This window comes from Mus caroli, unplaced genomic scaffold, assembly GCF_978045245.1.
Source record: "Mus caroli unplaced genomic scaffold, Mus_caroli_1 scaffold_10, whole genome shotgun sequence".
NCBI lineage: Eukaryota > Metazoa > Chordata > Mammalia > Rodentia > Muridae > Mus > Mus caroli.
The window spans coordinates 89,128,252-89,150,471 of record NW_028227265.1 but is presented as its reverse complement, the minus strand read 5'-3'; the positions used below and the strand labels follow the sequence as shown (position 1 = coordinate 89,150,471).

The window sequence follows — 22,220 nt, the reverse complement described above, 5'->3', positions numbered from 1 at the left end:
ATCGTCATCATCTTCTTCTTCTTTTTCTTCTTTCTTTCTTTCTTTCTTTCTTTCTTTCTTTCTTTCTTTCTTTCTTTCTTTCTTTCTTCTTCTTCTTCTTCTTCTTCTTCTTTTCCTCCTCCTCCTCCTCCCCCTTCTCCTTCTCCTCCTCCTCCTCCTCCTCCTCCTCTTTCTCCTCCTCCCCCTCCTCCTCTTCCTCTTCTTCCTCCCTTCTCCTCCTCTTCTTCCTTGCTCTTCCTCCTCCTTCTTCTAAGATTTTCTTATCTTATGTATACGTGTGTTTTTACCTGCATGTGTGTGTGTCTGGTACCTGCAGAGATCAGAAGAGGGCATTATATACCCTGTATCTAGAGTACAGATAGTAGTGAGCTGCTGTGTCAGGGCTGAGAACTAAAACTGGGTCTTCTGAGAGAGAAACAAGTGTACTAATCACTAAACCATCTCGCCAGCCCCTGAAATTCATCTTCTGATGGCTGCCCAAGAGTTTCACACACACTGTCAAATGAAATTGTGCGTTTATGCTTCACAGTCTCTCTTAAAGGCATCTGACCCTCTTGAGCATCTATTCATGAAACTTTCTCTTCGGGCCTCCATGATAAGTCCTGTTTCTACTCCTTGTGTGTGTGTGTGTGTGTGTGTGTGTGTGTGTGTGTGTGTGTGTGTGTGCGTGCGCGCATGCACATGTGCATATACCTAGCTGTGTATATGTACAGGGACCAGAGGTTAATCTAAGGTATCTTCCTGGATTTGTTTCAGTCACAGATTTTTCTATCCTTTCCACCACAGAGTTTGAAGTTGTGAGGCCATTCCTGAGAACATCTCCTTCCTGCTGCCCTTATCAATCCCTGCCTCTCTCTCCGGGATCTTCACATCGTCCAGTGCCCATGCCTAGGCACGACTGCACTGTAGAGACAGCAGCAACGTCTCAGAGTCTCTCTTTTCTTTCCGCCTCTCCCATTCTGCTCCTGTCTGCTCGGGTCCTGACGATGGTGGTCCCGTGGCTTCCCACTCCACAGAGTGAAGGTTAGGTCCCACGGCTTACTAGATGCCCATGGTCACTGTTCTCCATGTATGTGCCTGTGACTCCCCACACCCTGCTTCTCTCTCCTTCTGCAAACAATGGATGGAATCTCTAAGACATTGTTATATTCTTTCCATGGACCACCTACTCGGGTAGACACAGTGAATTCAGCAGAGTACATCCTCAGCCTCCCTGGCGTGGTGCACAGTTCCCTGCTGCACACTGACCACTCTCTCTCTCTATCAGGCCTCTACCGCCCCCCCCCCTCCTGCTATTCAAGCCCTGGTTGTCTCACCTCCTCTTCAGGGCTGCCTTCGGCCTCTTCGCCCCACCCTTTGAGAATTCCATTTTTATTGTGAGAACCTGGCTATTTGTTCCTGGGTCTTTCCATGGTTGTTAGTTTTACCTCTTGAAGCATAATGCAATTTCCTTCTTTCCCGTGTTTTTTATTTGCAGTGCTAACACTCTCCAGGGCTGGGTGTGTATTGTTCGTTGTTGCTGTGGTGGCGGCGTTCACAATAGCTAAGTCTGAACCTAGCAATTATGTGTGATTAGAAATAATTGGGAAAAAGCAGCCAACAAGGCATTGCATGGAATGCTTTATATGCATCATTTTATTGTCTAAGTACATGCTCAGTGCACAACTAACTCATGGGGTCTTGTTTAGCGGGTCACCAGCTGTGTGTCTCCCGGACATCACTTTTCTGAGCCTCTGTGTTCTAATCTGCTATTGAATTTGTTACTCTAACAACATGAAAGGGAAGAATAGGGTCATTATTTTGACTTCCAGCTTTCTAACTTTGAGCTCATGGCTGTTTGACTTCATAGCTTTGGTCTCATGGTGATGTATCATGGTAGTCATAGTGATATATCCTGGTGGCAGTACACTGTGGGGCAGAGCCATTTTCCTCCAAGGCAGTCATAAAAATGACAGAGAAAGGGGGTGAAGGTCTCACTCTCTTCAGGCACCAGTAACCAGAAAAGAGAGTTCCCACTAGGCCCTACTGCTTAGAGGTAACACTATCCCCTCTAGATCTCATAAGCTGGGGTACCATGGGGTAGTGATGGGCATTCTGTATCTAAACTACCTGCAGAATAGGGAGCTGGGGGCCTGCTTTTTGACATGATTCATAGTGTTGTGTGTTGCTTCCGTTTTTTTGATTTTTTTTTAAATTTTATTCCCCTCTCCATCTACCCTCCGACTGTTCCACATCCCATACCCCCTCCTCACCCCCTGTCTCCACGTGGGTGTCCCTACCCCCCACCCCACCTGACCTCTAAATTCCCTGGGGTCTCCAGTCTCTTGAGTGTTAGGTGCATTCTCTCTGAATGCACACAGAGCCGGAAGTCCTCTACTGTATGTGTGTTGGGGGCCTCGTATCAGCTGGTGTATGCTGTCTGGCGGTCCAGTGTTTGAGAGATCTCAGGGGTCCAGATGAGACTGCTGGTCCTCCTACAGGGTCACCCTTCTCCTCAGCTTCTTTTAGCTTTTCCCTAATTCAACAACAGGGGTCAGCTGCTTCTGTCCATTGGTTGGGGTGTTGCTTCAGTTTGTTGTTGTTGTTGTTGCTTCAGTTTTAATTCATTTGTATTTCAGGAATCCATAGTGTGTGCTATGCACAGATTTTTTTCTCCCCCTCTGAGAATATGAAACAAAGGTGGCATAGTCCCTTTCCCTGTCAGTGTCATAACAGGAAGCCAGGGGTGTCAGAGGGGCAGGAAAACATGGGGCCAACTACTTCATTAGGAGAAAGTGGGGGAGATGCCAGAGGCCATTGTAATTAGAAGCTTCCCGAGGGAGGAGAGATTTCCGTCCAGTTTAAAGGAGAGAGGTGAAGGGTGGGGGTGGGCAGCCTCCTCTTGGCAGGCCCAGTGGGGGCAATAAGCCATCCAGCAGGGAGCAAGAGCAGGGCTGTGCTCAGGACCCCACACCCAGACGTTTTGTATGTGCTAAATTTAAAGTTGTGCTCATAATGATCTGATGGCAAGATGAAAAAGAGGCCTTCCACTCCATCTGAAAGCTATGTGGAGCCCAGAGTGCTGAAGAGCTCAGATGTCTGACATGAGCGCTTGGATTAAACCCGTTTATTTTGGTATTGCGTGCTGGGACTCCTGACCACGGGGCAACATCCGTTAGGAAGACCATTCTTCTGGGCTTTTGTGATGATGCAGTTATCAGGACAGTTTGCTGATATTACTAGTCAATAATAATGTCTTCATTTCAGGGAGAAATGGGGGGATTTCCAGACCCTCTTACCAGTCAGCTAGATAAAAGCACGGGGAAAAAATAAAAATAAAAACAAAATAGGATGAGACCAAAGCGAAAGCCAGAAATGCCAACGGCCATGAGTACTTCAAGGGTGTGCCCCAATGCCTGGAGCCCACATCTTAGCAGAGAAAACGTGGTCCATTTTTCACATAATAGTACCGTATCTCTAAGAGTCTAAGTTTAACCTTGGAGCTTCCCTAATTCAGTGTGCTCTCTCCACGTTGTTGTGCTCTATCTTTTAAAAAGCAAGCAGCAGTCCCGGGCTTTTTTGGCCAAATTGGTAAGGTTGCATGCTAAGAACCCCCAATGATCTTACTTCTAGAAACGCCAGCTCTGAGGCCAAAGAGTTTCTAATGGAAAAGACAATTGTCATGCATTATTTCCTTTTGGGAAAAGGCTTTCTTTCTGCCCCCTCCCCCTCTATTTCCTCCACCCACCAAACACACTCTTTCTGCTTTTGCCATTTAAGAGGTCACATCGGATAAGCGCGGGTATTGACATTAGGAAGCCACGAAGCAGAAACCATGTGACTAGAAGGTCCCTTGGCTAGGCTCTGACCTGTCCTGATGCCTCAACCTCTCTTGAAATTACAGCGTGAAGCAGAGTGAACGCTATGGGCAGTTGACTCTGGTCAACTCCACCGCGGCCGACACCGGTGAATTCAGCTGCTGGGAGCAACTGTGCAATGGTTACATCTGCAGACGGGATGAAGCCAGAACAGGCTCCACCTATATCTTCTTCACAGGTATGAGTTTGTTTCAGGGCAGAAAGAACTCCATGAACTGCCAAGGTTACCTCCAAACTGGGGTTCCCACTGCACGAAGAACCCCAGGTAAAGGTGGGGGTGGGGTGGGATCGCCTTTATTGTTCAGGCTCACGCCTAAGTGCTTTTATGTGTGGAATATTTCAGGTAGGTATTACGACAGTCTTTCAGGATAAAAAAATGTATTACTTCCGGAGTTCCTTTTCAAGATATGAAACGAGGTTTAGAGAAATTAAGAAAATTCTCAAAGTCCCATATCAGGTAGATGGTAAAAGGATTTGAACACAGGACTATCTGATTCAGGGTCTATGCCTATATTGCTCAATAGGGCAGCCACTTGATACATGTAGCAACTTAGATTGCATATTAAATGCAATTTATATGCATTTAATTATATAATTAATATGCAGTATTTATACATTGTAATTGCATATTAACAACTGCATATCACCATGCAGTTATATGCAAATATGTGATTCATATGCCAATATCAATAACATATATACTAATTAACAATTACATGTTAAATGAAATATAACATTCATTTCTTTGAGTATTCAGTTATGACATGTGGAATTGACATATTCTCATAGTGGACTGCATAGGAATGATGAGTTCCATGGCTGCATGGTGCGGCTGTTGGCTGCTCATTCCTATACTCATACCTGAGCCCAGCTCCTGCTGGAACCTCCATAGCATTGGGGTGGGTCCCTAAAGGCTCCATCTTATTTGTTCTTGTGATGCTCCCGAGCAGGACTCCTGAAGTCTCTAATCCTCTTGGCTTCTATCTCATCTGAGACTAGGAGGGGACGGGAAAAACCTGTGGTCACAGTGGGGAGTCCCTCCCAAGCCTTCTTCCACCTTGGACCTCAGAGAGCTCCAACATTGCGGGGTGAGGTTCTTCAGCAAGGCTCAAAGGTCAAGGACAACTTTTAGGCATCTTGTAAACTCTATCTCCTGGTGCTATTAGTCTCAGGAGAAATCAGAATCCTTTTTTTAAGGATCTGGGCAGAGGCTTTCATGAGATTTGTCTAAGTCCTGAGTTGATCTGCCTGGCAGGTCTGAACTGAACTACGTCTATGACCCAGCAATCTTATCCCTCAGCCATTAAGCGGTGCACTAGCAACAGCTCATATAGTTTACCCTTCCTGCTCAAATAGCCCCTCCATGGCAAGAAGATACGTTAGCAGGGCCGATTCTCCAGTGCAGTCATCTCATTCCCCTCCTATGGTATCCCAAGGAAAGGAATTAATGCTAGTTCATTAGCTTTGTTTTAGTAACACTATGGATGCTGAGGCTTAAAAGGGCAAGATGACTCTTCCAGTGATCTGGGGTGCATAGTAGCATATGAAGGAGTCAAACTCATTTTTCTGACCCACAATCCAGTGCTATCTAGCATGCCTTGAGACCTTCCTAGGACAACATAGTCGATGGACTGATGGGTGGAGAGAGAGACACTCTCTAGTACAATTGAAACTGTGTGAGAATTTCTAATGGGCTTTCATGGGAAGTCCTGAAAGATTTTCATCTCAGGATATGCTACACAGAATTATCTGTGTGCCCTTTGTGTTATGACATATGGCAAAGTGTAAAATAGGCAAACAATCAAGATGAATAACAGCTCGTTATTCTAGATAAGGGCGGATTTCATATTCAAATTACAGGCTGAAGAGTCCCTCCCTAGCTTAGCACTACAATGTCTTCCCAAAGCATGAGGTTTGATCAGAAGACACCACGTCACTGGAGCTGTTCCGGGCTGATAGACTAATAGGCTAGCATTCATGGGTGCTCTTTGAATTTTGTAGGTGGCTCCTCTTCTCCACTTTCCAAAGTGGATCAAAGGAGGGTTAAAACATGTTGATTTCAATGTTGAGGAAACATTTTTTCTTTTTGTTGAGGCAAAGTGAATTTTATTTATATTTATTTATTTATTTATTTATTTTAAAGATCTATTTATTTAATGTATATGAGTTCACTGTAACTGTACAGATGGTTGTGAGCCTTCATGTGGTTGTTGGGAATTGAGTTTTAAGACCTCTCTCTGCTCGCTCCGGTCAACCCTGCTTGCTCTGGTCAACTCTCCTCACTCAGTCCCTGCTCGCTCAGTCCCTGCTCACTCCAGCCCAAAGATTTATTTATTATTATACATAAGTACACTGTTGCTGTCTTCAGACACACCAGAAGAGGGCATCAGGTCTCATTACAGGTGGTTGTGAGCCACCATGTGGTTGCTGGGATTTGAACTCAGGATCTTCGGAAGAGCAGTCAGTGCACTTACCCACTGAGCCATCTAAACAGCCCTTATATTTATTTTTTTATTATTTATTTATTTATTTAATACTTATTTACTTTACATCCACTCATTGCCCTCCCCCCACAATTCTTCTCCCTATACCCCCTCCCCTTCTTCTCAAATTTCCCTCTGAGTATCCCCTCCCCCTGGCAAATCAAGTCTCTGCTAGGCTGGGCCCATCCTCTCCCACTGAGCCCAGACAAGGTAGCCCAGCTAGAGCAACATATTCCATGTACAGCCAACATCTTTGGGGATAGCACCCACTCCAATTGTTCAGAAGACTGGACTGAGGACATAGCTCAACTGGTAGAGTGTTTGCCCAGCATGCACAAAGGCCTGGGTTCTTTTCTACCCCCAGCATGGTATAAAGCCAGGTATGGTGGTACATGCCTTTTATCCCAGCTCACTGGAGGAAAAATGGAAGACCAGAAGTTTAGCATCATCCTTAGCTACTCCACAGTGAGTTCAAGGATCAGCCTTGGCTTACATAAGAACCTGTCAAAAAGGAAAGGGGGGGTGGTGGGGAGAGAGAGCAAGGAAAAGAGAAAGAATAAGGGAGGGAGCAGACAGACAGACCGATGCAGAGGTGATACTATTTTGATGTTCTTTTACCCAACACACCCTACGTTCAGGTAGGCTTTCAGTACAAGATTTGGCACTTGATCTTTTGGAGTGTGTTTGGTTTTCAGAAAACAGGATGGGCTGCCAGGGAAGCTGAGGTTCTGCTGCAGGCTCAGGATTCCGTCAGAACATATGGCTCTCAGCTCCCCACATGGGGAAGCGTCTGTTGAGTGTTATGTTTGTGTGTTTCCTAGAGTTTGATGAAAAAAAAAAAAAAACCAACACTGCCTATTTTTCTTTTTGGGTGCTGCCTGTTGTTAATTTGTAATGCTTGATCAGTGACTGCCACATTTATGTCTTCTTACCTGGGAGACAGTTTCATGTTCTTTCACCCCACCCCCAACCCCTCTCAACACTGAGGTAGAACATACGTAAAGAAAAGCTTCAGACCCTAAGTGTAGCTCAATAAATTGCCCTCAAAGGAGCAGCCATGCGTAACCACCACACAGACAGATCAAGGAGGACCACGATTCCAATGGGAGGTCCTTCTCAATGGGAAATACTTAGGCAATGGTTTCCATATGTGGGGAGACCAGATTCGTAAGTACTTTACTAGACACTGAGTGTGCTGTAATTTGTACTTTACTTTATAGGCTATTAGCTTTGACCTTTAAAAGGATAAAACTCCACGTGTTAGTTTATAAAGCAATAGGATATGTGAATATATACTAGCATATTTTTCGGGGGTGTGTAGCCTATAATTTTTTTTTAAAGGAACCTTAATACATTTCTTTTTAAAGATGGAAGTTACTGTTACGGTGGGGGCTAGAGAGGGGGGACCATGGGGAAAGAGAGAGGGGTGAGAGAAGTGTGTGTGTGTGTGTGTGTGTGTGTGTGTGTGTGTGTGTGTGTGTAACACTGAGCATTGAACCTAGATCTTTCACATGTTAAGAGAGTTCTCTACCATTGAGCCATACTCCTGCTTTCCTTTTGTTGTTGTTTTTGTTTTTTCGAGACAGGGTTTCTCTGTGTAGCCCTGGCTGTCCTGGAACTCACTCTGTAGACCGGGCTGGCCTCGAACTCAGAAATCCACCTGCCTCTGCCTCCCGAGTGCTGGGATTAAAGGCGTGCACCACCATGCCCGGCGTTCCAAATATTTTTAAGGCAACTGATATAGATTCACTTTTCCCCCACAGCATGCATTGTACAATAGGAAACAAGATTATTTTTGTATTCTGAAATTCAAGCTGATCTCTGAATCTACTGGCTTTGCTAAGTGGGGCAGATAAGTCACTCACCAAACCTCAAAGTCGCCTCTACAATCTTACAATCATAGAATTCTGTTTTGGTTTCTTCCTTCCTTCCTTCCTTCCTTCCTTCCTTCCTTCCTTCCTTCCTTCCTTCCTTCCTTCCTCTCTCTCTCTCTCTCTCTTTCTTTTTTGTTTTAATCTTTATTTTCTTGCAGGGGTAGGGACTAAACGTAGGCCTTCGACATCCCAGGCAAGTGCCCTATCACAGAGTCACACTCTTAGCCACTCAAAAGATGTGGCTTTAATATTATTTACTCTTCACAAATGGGGGTTTTATTTTATTATTTCTTCATTTTTTGTTTTGTTTTTTATTAATCATTCCATCCATTTACATCTCAAATGATATTCCCCTCCCCTATTACCTCTCCACAACCCCCCATCCTAAATCCACCCTCTCCCCTCTCCTCTTTGCCTCTATGAGGATGCTCTCTCACTCACCTATGCACCTACCCACTCCTGCCCCACTCCTCCTGCATCCCCCAATGCTGGGACATCAAACCTCCACAGGACCAAGGGCCTCCCCTCCCTTTGCTGTCAGGCAAGGCCATCCTCTGCTACATAGGTATCTGGAGCCATGGATCCCTCCAGGTACACTCCTTGGTTGGTAGTCTAGTCCCTGGGAGCACTAGGTGATCCAACCAGCCGACATTGTTCTCCCTATGGTGTTGCAATCCTCTTCACTCCTCCAGTCCTTCCGCCAGCTCCCCACCAGTGTCCCTGAGCTCAGTCTGATGGTTGGAACCAAACACCCACATCTGCCTTGGTCAGGTGCTGGCAGAACCTCCCAGTGAACAGTCAAACCAGGTTCCTGTCAGCAAGTGCCTCTCAGCAATAGCAACAGTGTCAGGATTTGGTGTCTGCAGACAGGATGGATCCCCAGGTGGGGCTGTCCCGGATGGCCCTTCCTTTAGTCTCTGCTGCAACAAATGGAGGTTTTAAAACACAGAGAGAGTAACACACTCAAGGCTACATAGATTTTCTCTGTCTCAACAGGGATTTTTGGACACACCAGAAAGGCACTGGTAGAAAGTCAATTTACAAAGTCACATAATCACCTTGTTTGGCTAGTATAGGGCTTAGCAATGTTGACCTTTAAACACTTCTGTGTTCCTGAACTTGGTCCTTGGAACCAAAGAACTCCTGCCTTTGAGGACTTTGATGTTGTTTCCAGGATTCCTATGGCCACCCTGAATTATCACACAATGGCAACATAGGAGGCTGGTGAGAGAGAGAAAGCCAAGAATAATTGCTTGCTTCAGAACATTGAAAGGGAAACACAAGAAACAATTTAACAAGTGTTCTGTGATTGGCCCCAGAGAGTTCTCTCAGCAATTACTATAATATCCCTTTACAGAACAATCCAGAAAACAAAAGGACTTAATGTGTCACACCAAACTAAACAAACAACATAAACGCATGCCTCCAAATCCAACTCCAAATCCTTTTGCTGTCCTGGGGATGTTGTAAGACAGTTCTCACCTGTTTCTGTTCTGTGAGACAGGAATGTCATCTAGGGTTTAAAATCTGACAGGCTACACTGCAGAAGGGAGTGTGTGTGTGTGTGTGTGTGTGTGTGTGTGTCTGTCTGTCTGTCTGCCTGCCTGCCTGCCTGCCTGCCTGATATTAGGTGAAAGTCCCCAACTACACTACATGGTAGAGCCAAGCAGAAGCCATCCCTGAGACCAGCAGGTTTCCCTCTGTCTCTATCCCAGCCCCCCTCCATTAGCCTTAGCCTATACTCCTCTGTCTTCTGTGTTGGGTGTGAAGACAGTGATGTCATTATGGTGACCCTTCCTGAGGACCTGGACTATATAAGATATACCCTTCTGAAGAGCAGTTTCTGGCTCTTGGCTATAAGGATCATTCTCCACACAGCAGCACAGGACAGTTCAAGGTCTTATGACAGTTTCTCATGAGGCTGGAAAGATGGCTCAGCAGGGAAGAACATTTGCTGTTCTTTCATAGGGCCTGAATTAAGTGGCTCACAACTGCTGGTAACTGTAGCTCCAGGGGGAATCCAACATTTCCTTCTGAGTTCCACAGGCGCGCACACACAAACACACACAAACACACACAAACACACACACACACACCTACACACACACACACACTTCTAAATTTTTTTATTTTTATTTTTAACTTAAGGAAATCTGTCTTCTTCTGTTGCTTCATCAGTGTGACCCATGGAAGTTGAAATAACATCCTTATGTTTTTTCCTTTAAGGAGGTAGGGGAAGTGGGTAAGTTACCCTTCCAAAGCTATGATAAAAGAGAATTAACTTCCTAAGAGGAAAGTTTTAGAGGTTCATGTCCATGATCGATTGACCTCATGTCTTTGGTCCTGGGTTGAGACAAGTGCTATTGTCAGGAATTAGGGAGAGAGAAAAGAAGGCTAGCATCTTACAAGTACTTTCAAGAGCATATATCTACTGACCTAAAGCCCTCCCACCAAACCGGAATAACTTCCAATAGGCAAGCCTTTAATTCACGAACCTCTACGGGCCAGTCAGCATCTAAATTATAGCTAAATTATAGGATGCAAAACAATCCCCTACTTTTTATTTAAAGCCAGCCTTCTCTTAGAGATCCAGTGTGCTGGTTTTAAGAATCATCAAGACAGCCTTGCTTTATTATTTTTCCTAGTCATTAAGCCCATGTCTTCTTCTCTGCAGAGAAAGGAGAGCTGTTTGTGCCTTCTCCCAGTTACTTTGATGTTGTCTACCTGAACCCGGACAGACAAGCTGTGGTTCCTTGTCGAGTGACAGTCCCATCAGCCAAAGTCACGCTCCACAGGGAGTTTCCTGCCAAAGAAATCCTTGCCAATGGCACAGACATTGTGTACGATATGAAGAGAGGTTTCGTGTACCTTCAGCCTCATTCAGATCACCAGGGTGTGGTCTACTGCAAAGCGGAAGCCGGGGGCAAGTCTCAGATCTCAGTCAAGTATCAGCTGCTCTATGTAGAGGGTGAGTCTGCCTTCATTCCCCAACCTAACATCTGTATCCCCCACTCCACATCCTTCTCTTCTGCCTGTGTTTGATTGGCATAGCATCACTTCCCACCATGGGGCTGGTATCCTGGATGTGCCCATCCCTAGTCCTGGCACCCCGAGTTTTGTCACCCTCCATTAGGAACCTCTGTTCCTCCACTATGCTGGCTGTGATTCTGCAGGCTTTCTCATTTCCTGTCACTCCCTGCCATCATTTGATAATTGTCTTTCTTGCCATTATATTCTCAAGATGACTTTAGTATCTCCCTGAACCCATTGGCCTGTTCATCAGCCGCCTCCGTTCTACTCTCAACTTGGACATGTTGATAAACACTGGTTGGCTGTAGGTCACATCCCTTGCTCCCCGGGGTTCCAGCCACGGGCACTTCTCTTTGCAGCACACCACTATCACAACTGTTCCAAGGCTTTTCTGCCCTAGATTGATGACACAGGGATTGGCTAATGAGCAGATCTTTCTACAGAACCACATACTACTTCCCCCTTTTTGGCAAGATTCTCCTGAGCCTGCCTCCCTCCCTTCTTCCCTCCCCTGAGTTCCTGGAGAGTGCACCCCACACTGTTCCCTGAAATTGAGGAAAGGAAGCGATTCCTTTCACACTGTAGCCCCTCCAGTATAACCTTTGTGTCTTCTGAGAACTCTTGCACTGATGAGGAAACGGGGAGCCGTGGAGTAAACTTCTCTACAGCAAGGTGCTTTCCTGTGGACAGAGGTGTGTCCCACGCCTGCTTTAAAGACAGACTATAGGTTCAGTAATTCCTTCCATTCTCTGCTGAGGACTTATTTGGTAGACCCGGATTTCTAATATTCTAACTAATTCTAATACTTCTACTTGACAGCCCCCAACTCTCCACAGAGGTCGTGTCTTTCTCCACCACAGCCAAATACCCTGAAAACCCTCGTATTCCCTGACTCATCTTTCCTTCCCTTCATCCCCGTGTGATTGGCTGTTCCCTCTGTACATTATAAAATGCCAGAGACCTCAGGAGTCCAGTGTTATCCAGCAGATAGCACGTGTCACCTTCCTATTAGACTCCACTTCTCAAGTGAAATCCCTTTCGCCTTGGCTCCTTTTGATTTCCAGTTCTTTTAAATTTTATTACCAGATTGTTAATAATATGAAAAAATAGGAAGATTTTATACGTATGGATGTTTTGCCTGTGTGTCTAGAGATCAAATGTGTGCAGTTCCCAAAGGGGCCAGAAGGGGGCAATGGATCACTTGGGACAGGAGTGGTTTGGGCCCTGGGAATCAAAGTGGAGTCCTCTAGAAGATCATGGAGTGAGTGTTCTTAACTGCTAATCCATCCAGCCCCACTTTGTACTTCCATTGTTTTGTTTTGGGAGCAGAACTGGGGGTTGAACCTGGAGCCTCATGGAAACAAACAAACAAACAAACAAAAACAAACAAACCCCACTCTGGCATTTCTTTAGATTCTAAATGTGGAAGTACTTAAGGCATAAAGAAAGAAGGGCATCTTATCTCTTTGGGGAAATGCTTATTTCTATCCATAGCTGTGAACTAATAATTTCTTACATGTGCATCTGTGGCCCAGGTCTGTGAGGTAAGGACCATGGGACCTCAATGCCCCCAGTCCCATGCCCATCAGTAAACTCAGTATTACCCTGAAGGCATGGTTGACCCATGTCCTCTACCTCAGGGATAGTTGCTCATCAGTCACCAGAAATCCAACCCTTCAAACTTCGTTATATTAAGTTTCAGATCCATTTCTAATCCCTGATCTAATTACTCAAGCTATCACCATCTCTGGCTACTGCTACCAAGAATACATTCCTCCCATATGCCCACCTCATTTTCGAAACCATGTTCTGCAGGGTTGCTGACTGCTGTTCTAATCAATACATCCAGCTATGTTCTTACCTACAGAAACACAAAGTTCTTGCCAGGCCTTGTGTGGCTGGCACCACTGCTCTGGCCTTGTCCACTCCTCCGAGTCACCTCATATTAACTCAGAGACTGCTCAGGAATCTATGTCTCTTAAACTCAGTACTGAGACTTCAATTTTTAGCTCCTTGCCTGATTCTCAGTCTATGTTACCTTGAGGCTCACTCTGGGCTTCTTCCAAGTTCAAATGAAGCATTACAGTTGCCCACTCAGGGGCTGCACTCTCTGCTAGACTATGGGCTGTAAGTGCTCAATCGATCTGTCTGGCTTACTCCTCTAGTCCCAGTTCTTAGCACATCTCCTTGCTGAAGGCTGCCATCAAAATTACCCATTGAGTAATGGTCTGGATATAATAAAGACTTGTTTCCAAAATGTTATGACCTTGTCAGGAATCAATGGGAGGGGAGGCCCTTGGTTCTGTGAAGGTTCGATGCCCCAGTATAGAGGAATGTGAGGGCAGGGAGGTGGGACGGGGTGGGTGGTGTAGGTGGGGGAGCACCCTCATAGAAGCAGGGGGAGGGGAGATGGGATAGGGGATTTCTGGGGTTGTGGGGGAATCAGGAAAGGGGAAAACATTTGAAATGTAAATAAATAAAATATCCAATAAAAAAAGAAAGATATAAATTATGGTTTGTAACAACCGCAAAATTAGTTATGAGGTAGCAACAAAAATTATTTTATGGTTAGAAGTCACCACAGCATGAGGAACTGTAGTAAGGGGTCATAGCATTGGGAAGGATGAGAATGCTGTCCTAAGGCAATCAAAAGGGGTGTCTAGCATTGGCCTCACGAAGCTGCTATAGAAAAGGTTTCCTCTCCCCAGAGAGAACGTACCATGTTTGTCTTTACCATCAGTTATGGATCTCATTTCTGTCTCCTGCTTGTTCCCAGTTCCCAGTGGCCCTCCATCAACAACCATCTTGGCCTCCTCCAACAAAGTGAGGGGTGGCGATGACATCAGCGTGCTCTGCACTGTCCTCGGGGAGCCTGATGTGGAGGTTGAATTCAGGTGGCTCTTTCCTGGGCAGAAGGTAAGTGCCACACTGGAGCCTCGGCTAGCTCTCTCGCTTAGAGAGACCCTACTAGGTTTATGATAAGACAGGAACCAGGGAACGTTTGTCTTCTAAGATATTTCAGTCCACTTCAAAATACCGTGCTTTAAAGAAAGAGGAGGAAAAAAGAGTGGGTGGCTGTATCAGGCAATCACTCAAGAGGCCTTTGTATGTGGTGTGTTCATTGCTCCTCCCTAGGGATCGCAGCAGGAAGCGGGCAAGGCTACTTACATCTGAACTTCAGCTTTCAACATCATCATCTAGGTCCACTCTAGACTGCTCTAACCTTTCACAATGCACAAAGTTTCAAAGACACCAGTGGGAGAAAGGTGGGCACCTGCAGGCCATGGAGCCCCACACAACACCTGCGCAAAGCTTTGGAGCAGACATTCTCCAAGGGGGGCACTGAAACATAGACCCTGTTCACAAGGTGATATGAGGTCAGCATCATCCATTTAAAAATAGTCTTCTATAAAAGAAGTCCTCAGTCTGTGTGCAGTCTGCTCACTGAAATAAACAGCTCTGCTACCAACTTGGTTGCCAGAGGAGACACTCCCAAGACACTCTAGGTAGCCCGTGCTCTGCTTAGCCTGTGAGGGGTGGAAAATAAGGATCCCAGGAGGGCAGAGATTTCCAGCATCTAGATGTTAGGTTGGTTGTTTTAAATACATTGCTCTACTTAGACATTCTTGCTTTTCCATAGAGTGACCCTTTACATTGCTGTCATTAGGAGAAAAAGCATTAAGTAATATTATAATCATCCTAATCAATTGAATTTAGAAAACACTGTTCTCATTGCTGCAACTGCCTGAAATAGATCTTACAAGTCACGGTCCTCTAGAATAGATAGATGCTCATGCTGCCTAGGGCATTATCTTAGCCTTCCTTGGTACAACTGCCTCCCTCTGTAGTCTCAAGGAACATTAGCCTAATTGCTTTCCTGCCTCTTCCAAACTGGAGTCTCTTCTTCACTTACAGAGTCAGTGCTTTGGGGCTTTTGACCTTAAGTTCCATAAACAAGAACCACTTGGCAGTGTGAGGGCGACACAATGGGAAAAGATGCTGCCCATGTAGATATGCTTATGCCGGTCCCCCATAGAGGCCCCAAATAATTCATTTTACATATAAAAAAGCAAAAAGAAATCACAAAAACAGCATCCTGAAATTCAAGACCCCACTTGGGGGCGGGGTGGGGGAAGAGAAAGGCAGCCTTGAGTGATTATGCAATCAAAAACAACCCCCCCCCCCTTATGAGCTCAGCATACCAACCAGCCTTCTGTGAACTTGTACTGAATGGGTGGGGTGGATGGGAGCTGAGTGAGGGAAGCAGCTGTCAATGTGACTTTAGTCCGTGTGCCATCTTTAACCAGGACGAAAGGCCTGTGACCATCCAGGACACCTGGAGACTGATTCACAGAGGACTGGGACACACCACAAGAATCTCCGAGAGTGTCCTTACCGTGGAAGACTTTGAGACCATTGACGCGGGCTACTACATATGCACAGCTCAGAATCTCCGAGGACAGACCACGGTAGCGGCCACTGTTGAGCTTTCCTGATTTGGAAAGTGAAGAGTAGAGGACCAAGGCGACACCCATCTGCACACACAGCTCCCAGGTGCTTTATAGGAGGCCAAGGGCCAACCCCTGCCAGTGGGCCAGACAGACATCCGAATTAAAAGGAAGTCACTAGTCTATTACTAGAAGTATAAACTTTTCTAACTAAAGTATGTATTTTGAGTCAGCCATGTTTCTACTTTTTATACTGAGAAAACATGTCAACGACTTTGTATCAATCTTTTCTATTAAATGAGCAAGATTTTATAAAAAAAAAAAAAAAAGTGAGCTAAGAAGTACTTGTTGTGTCATTTAGCGTGTGCATCCAGAAGGGCTTGACAGTGATCTCTGTGTTGGTGCTTAGTATTCTGTTTGATGTTTGAACCAAGTTCAATGGCTTACTCACAAGCAAGGACTCAAGATTCAAATGCTTAGATATGCCACTTTATCAAAGCTAACACAAGTTCATTTATAAAGGTATCAAAATCACATCTTTTTACATTGAAATTGCCACACTCAGTACTGATTTTAAACCCCTCAATTCAAAATTAACTGCATGTGCACTATCAACACTTTAGCCTTTAACATAACATAGATGAATGGACTGAAGAAGATTCAGCTTTGGCTAAGACCTGTCTTGAAAAAACACTTAAGACCACAGCTGTTCCAATTTTCTTTTCGCCTTGCAGAAGAATCATTCAAACTAGCCAAAGTTTCGTTCTCTGATACATGTATTTTGAATTTGAAAATCTTAAACTCGAGCTCTGTGAGCCAATTTCAGCCACAACAAATTTTGGCATTGGGTTCTAAGTTCTGTAAAATAGCATAGGGCGCCTGGCTGCCTTAACTAAGGAGGGATGAGAAGGGGGGCATATAACTGAACGCTTTGAAGAGTGAAGTATGTCAGAGGCTGCCATTCTTACATTGAATATTCCAGCATTATTTATTTGATCAAAGTAAAATACACTTTCCCATTGCTATAAACTACAGTTGTTCACACACCCACATTTTTTTTAAACGATGTGTCAACAATTTTGTATTGTACATAAAATGTTTGGTTTAAAAAACAAAACAAAAAACCTTAAATGCTCTCTAGGCATTTTAATTGCTGTAAGATTTGACTTCCCAGACATCTACGTGGTATGAGGGATGGCAGGTCAACACATGAGCTTTACCATAACTAGGGCATAAATGACAAACCTGACTTTGGCTAACATCATTGAGAACAACGTGGGACCAGGAGCAGAGCTATTCCAGGAGGTGGCAGTGAAGCTGCAATCATTCCTATTTATCGGGAGCAAACATGGTAGGTTACATATGTCATAAACTATTGGAGATAAGAGACTTCAAACACAACCCCTAATAGAAAGCATGCATCGTGACTATCAGCTCTGTAGTGCAGAAGTCTAGGATGACTCACATACCCACCTCTAGTATCCTGAACCTGCCCTCGCTATAGGGGTTATTTGAGCGGCATTGACCATGAATTAGTAAATACTGACATCGCAATGCCGGCATGCACAGGGAAGTTTGTGGGTTGGGTGGTGGGGAGTCACAACTTTCACAGAGCCTTGGAGTCTAGGGAGATGGTAAGTGAAGATCTGAATTTTGAATGCAGTGTGAAGGAGCTGCAGAAGCCATACTTCGCGCTCTTTGGCCACTCTGCTCCATTCCAATGGCTGGAAGAATGCTCAGAGGGGCCCAAGTCAGCATTCCCGCTCTTGGGTCTACTCAACACAGAACTGTTGGCTTAACTCTGTGCGCGTGTGGATTAGTACATGCTAAAATGCCTTTACTGACTTTCCCTGGGGTTTCCAAAATTCTGTAGTGTCAGAACCAGAGCTTAGCTTATTTGGGAAACAGGTTCAGCACCTCTAAGATAAACTGGCCCTGGAAAAGCACACTCTGTGGTTAGGAAGGAGGGAGCTTTGCTTCCGTGGCTCTACATGGAGGAGAAGGAAAGGCGGAGGTTAGAACAACAGGAGGGAAGACGGAAGATTAGCTCTATGAAGCTAGCTTGGATCCAAAGGAAAAAATAATCAGAAACCTCCATTGGTACTGCCCCCTTACTCTTTATACAGATTTGTATTTAGAAAAATTAGGGAACTACATTTGCTCATAGCCTGAGAAAATGAATCAGAGTATAGCAATTAGGTTCGTGAAAATCTACAGGGGGAAAAAAAAAACTGCTATCAACGGATAATGCCGAACATGGAAAAACTAACAACAGAAAAATAAATGTACAGCCATCAAGAAACCAACGGCTTTTCCTGTCTTGCCCGAGCCCTGCTGTGTCACAGTGCTGAGATGAGTTGTGGGGAAATTCAAGCACTATTGCTTTCTCTTCTATGGTTTTTGTTGACGCTCGTGTGCTGATTATGACTTGGTTAATACAGGCCCAGCTATATACAGCTGTTGACTTTTAATACACAGCAGGGGATGGGGCTATTGACAGTCACGTGACATACCGGTACACCCATTTCACTCACACACACCCACCCTTACCCACAGTCAGACCAAAATAAAAATCACAAGAAGGTGTCTCTGGTGAAGAACATTATAAAGGTTATAAATCTTTATCTTAATAGGGCCCTGAGAGTTTTCCCCTATGCTTAGGTGAAGGAAGGCAAAGAACAAGGTTCCCTCGTTCCGTAAGTGCTTTGTGCAACTATGTCCACTTCAGTTCCGAAATCTGTTTTTGGAGGAGGCTTTTGGACCAAGTTAAAAGTCTCCTTCTGGAGCTCTCTATTCGTACGTCGCTGATACGGTTGGCGGCTGCTCTCCCGTTATCCTGGGGACATTCCAGACAGCTAACACAGCAACTTGAGTTCCCATGAGAGGGTCAGTCCCGCAGAAGCGCGCCTCAGTGCCTTCAGAGAGTCTCCTGCGTTCAGAAGCCGTCATCTGGGTGAGATGCTGGGGCTGGAGAAGGAACCAGAATTCCTGGGGGACTGGAAAGGGATGGCCGAGGAGGTGGGGGATCTCTTGGGGCTGCACAGGTCTCCGTTGTGCAGTTTCCACAGAAGTTCCTCGTTCTCCATGGACAGTCTCTTGTTGACCTTCGACTCCTTCTCAAGGGACTCCTGCAACGCAGCCTGCTCGGTGGAAAGTTGCCTGGAAAACAAAACCCAGAGAGCATGTGAATCCAGGTCAAAAAGGAACTACTACTGTTTATATCTGAAGGTTCAAGAAACTTCTTCCGGGGGAATACACAGGTTCTTGTCCAGAGTCATCAATTTTTTTTTCTTCCGATTTTTCTCTCATATAGCTCATCCTCACCACTATTTCCCCTCCCTCCTCTCCTCCCACAGGTCTCTCCACTCCTCCCATTTCTTTTCAGAAAAGGACAGGCCTCCCAGGGCTATCAACCAGAGTTCCTGGTTGGGGTTTTTTGGTTTGGTTTTTTGTTTGTTTGTTTGTGACAGGGTTTCTCTGTGTAGCTCTGGCTACCCCGGAACTCACTCTGATAACCAGGCTGGCCTTGAACTTAGAGACCTGTCTGAAACAGTCCAGAGTGCTGGGACAAAAGGCATGTGTCACCACTGGCATATGGGTCATAGATTTTTTTTTTTTAAGCTGAGAAACCCAACTACTACAAATAAGGAAGTATATAGCTGGGTGTTAGAGGACTTGCCTAACGTGTGTGAGGCCCCCTTGGCTCAAGGCCTGTGGACCACAAAAAGGAAAGCAAAACTCCCGAATACCAGAGCCTCAAGCCTGACCCAAATAAATAATCCTGAGTAATTGCTGGCAGCTCTAGTCTTTGGGAGATTTCCCAGTAGGCAATGGGGCACTTGCACAAGGCTTGTTTTATTTCTGTCTTGACTCGAGGGCTGCTTTCTGGTCACGTGTGTGCTTACCCCTTGTCTGACAGCACCATTACAGTTAGTGAGCTGCAGATAGGTGAGAGGTCTAGGGCACCTTGGTAAATGCATGAACCGTTCATCACCTGCTTCTCTCACATGCCTGGGAGGTGCCTGGTGGAGCGTAGCCTGAAGGGACCGTAGATGTCCGAGGATGAGGGAAGGGGAAATAGACTCTTGTAGGTTTACCTTGAAATTGCCATGTGTTTGTCCATGCGAGCTTTTAACTCCTCGTTTTCCTGCTGGAATCGCTTCAGCTTGTCAACCAATGCTGTGTTATTGTCCACCTTGGTATAAAACAAGGTTTGTAGTTATATATTTAAAAAATGAATAAATAAACTCTCTCGCTTCTTAAGCATATTCCCAATACACGGGAACCATCAACAAGTTGATCGGGAGGAGCCATAGTGGCACATTGATGTCGTCATACACCGACCACGGCGAGGACATCTAGGACATGTGTTCATCAAACACAGAAATAAGAGAGCTAGGCAGTAATGTTTTTCTTCTAGGTGACACTTTCAGAGATGTCCTGCTGGGAGCTGGTGTCCTGGGTAGGTGACCATCGGTGCTGGGTCTCTTCCTCAAGGTAGTAAAGGAAACACTGCAGTGTAACTGTCTCCGTTCACCACATCCCCTGTATCTACAGCACTGTGTACACATATGCAAAAAAGGAAGGGGGGACAGGAGGAGGAAGGAGGGTAGGGCTAGGGACAGAGGGAGGGTGAGAGGGAGGAAGGAAAAAAGAAACAAGACAGAGGAGGGAAGGAGAAGAGGAAGGGAGGGAGCCTATAGGTCTTGGCCATACTGAGGAAAGCCTTAAACTTATTCCGGGATGGTTTTGGCATTTACCTCCAGGTGGCCTTATGGAGATACAATGTAGCAAGATTAGGTAAAGAAGTAACAGAAGAAAGAAGGCTTCCCTGCTCAGTTCAGGCCAAGGGACACTTGTGCTCTTTCCAGCCTTACACAAACTGATCAGTTGAGTGGTTATAGGCATTTAAAGTCACTGAACATGGTGACCCACTGGTCCCATCCTGGCTTCCTTCCAGAAGGAATGATTTATTGCTTCTTTAAGAGGCAACATCAGAGCTCAGAATGAACTTAACAGGAGGTCAAAAATGAACCCCCAAGTCCCTGTCATGGCAGCTGGCTATGGCGCATCTATTTGGATCACAGCACCCAGGTGGAATTCTTGTTTTTAAGACATCCTTGAGTCCAGAAAATCCTCATGACACGTCATTCAGATGAAATAACTTTCTAAAAAAAAAATCTACAGGATGAAAAAAAAAAGGTGTGGGGGGGGGCGGAGTTGGGCAGGGGAAAAACACCTTGAAATGCTTTTCAAGGTAAGACACAACCTGGGAAAACTTGGAATAAAAAAACAAAAACAAAAACATGGCAATTGGCCTCAAACCATTATTCTACCAAAGCTTTGCTCTACTGAGGTCAAAACTCCATCTTTGATGTCACAGAGCTTCCCACTGGCAGAGTTAGCTCTCAGAGCAAACCTGTCTTCCTTGGATAGTTTCCTCATGCTACGATTGATGGTTAATTTGCCAACTTGACACCACCTTAGAATTAACCGAGAAGAAAACCAATGAAAGACTCTATATATCAGGCTGGCTGTGGGCATGCCTCCGGGGGATCCCCTTGTCTAAATGTGAACGGCACTACCTGGTAGTGACTTAGCCGAGAGGGTGCAGACAAAAGGCACTTCTGACTCTGCGCTTTTCTTGCTTGGCCCTTATTCTCACTGGGGAGGCTACGTGCCCTGTTGCCACTGCAGATGATTCTGTCTCTGATATTAGAATCAGCTTCTTCAGGGCTTCCAGTGAGGACTGGTGATCAAAAGGCTCTTCAGAAGTCCCACTGGCCTTTGGCACCAGATCAGAACTGCAGAGGCGCCCAACCTTGTGGGAAGCCATGTCTAGCAAATCTTCCTTTACTATACCAGTGTATCAGCTCTGTTCCTTTAGAGAACCCTAATACACTAAGTGTTCTATCTTCTCTAAAGACCTGGTGCTGCCAAGTACACAACACAGCAGTGGCAACAAGTGTACCCGTCGTCATAGCAACCCATCTTCCTGTAAAAATAACAGGGTGATGCCAACTGGCACTGTTCAGTCGGGGCACAGAACAGAACTATCATGACTCAATAGAAATTAAAATGTGTTTGTACTTTTACAGCAGGGCCTTGTATCACTTGAGATTGCCTGATAAGTTTAGGTACGTGAACGGGAGATGGAGCAACACATTGTTAACAGGGTTTCCTGAGTCATCACCGCCAGCCTGCTGAGCAGGTGTCGCAGGCTGACCTTTGCCAAGAAGTGCTGTGTGTACTAGGTTGGGCCTATTAACAACTAGGAGTTTCAGGCATTCGTTAAAAAAAAAAAAAAAAAAAAAAAAATCCACTTCCTGTACTCCTGGTACCTCCAAGATGGGTAGAGGTGAGAAGTCCCAGCTGTATGTATCTACTATCATTATGACACCCACTTGACAGATGGGATGTATTCTCTCAAACTGGAACTGGGCTGGACTTAAAATGCCAGCTGGGAGAAATTCCTTAGTAGCTTAGGAGACGATATGCTTCTTGATGGGCAAGAAAGCAATCATGAAC

The 22,220-nt window shown here is 45.4% G+C and overlaps 2 protein-coding genes across 8 annotated transcripts in view; one reads left to right on the top strand and one right to left on the bottom strand.

Annotated features, from left to right (window-relative positions):
• Positions 1-15,986, top strand: part of Pdgfrl (platelet derived growth factor receptor like) — a 65,506-nt gene extending 49,520 nt beyond the window's left edge. The window contains exons 3-6 of the mRNA XM_021170924.3: positions 3,884-4,035; positions 10,889-11,182; positions 14,021-14,160; positions 15,552-15,986. Of these exons, the coding sequence (XP_021026583.1) occupies positions 3,884-4,035; positions 10,889-11,182; positions 14,021-14,160; positions 15,552-15,740 (775 nt within the window). The 3' untranslated portion in view covers positions 15,741-15,986. The remainder of the gene's footprint in view (positions 1-3,883; positions 4,036-10,888; positions 11,183-14,020; positions 14,161-15,551) is intronic.
• A 464-nt stretch (positions 15,987-16,450) lies between these two features.
• Mtus1 (microtubule associated scaffold protein 1) overlaps positions 16,451-22,220 on the bottom strand; it is a 149,725-nt gene continuing 143,955 nt past the window's right edge. For all 7 annotated transcript variants that reach the window (XM_029480460.2, XM_021170971.3, XM_021170973.3 and 4 more), the window contains 2 exons: positions 19,790-19,887; positions 16,451-18,851 (listed from right to left, as the gene is read on the bottom strand). In XM_029480460.2, the coding sequence (XP_029336320.1) occupies positions 18,638-18,851; positions 19,790-19,887 (312 nt within the window). In that variant the 3' untranslated portion in view covers positions 16,451-18,637. The remainder of the gene's footprint in view (positions 18,852-19,789; positions 19,888-22,220) is intronic.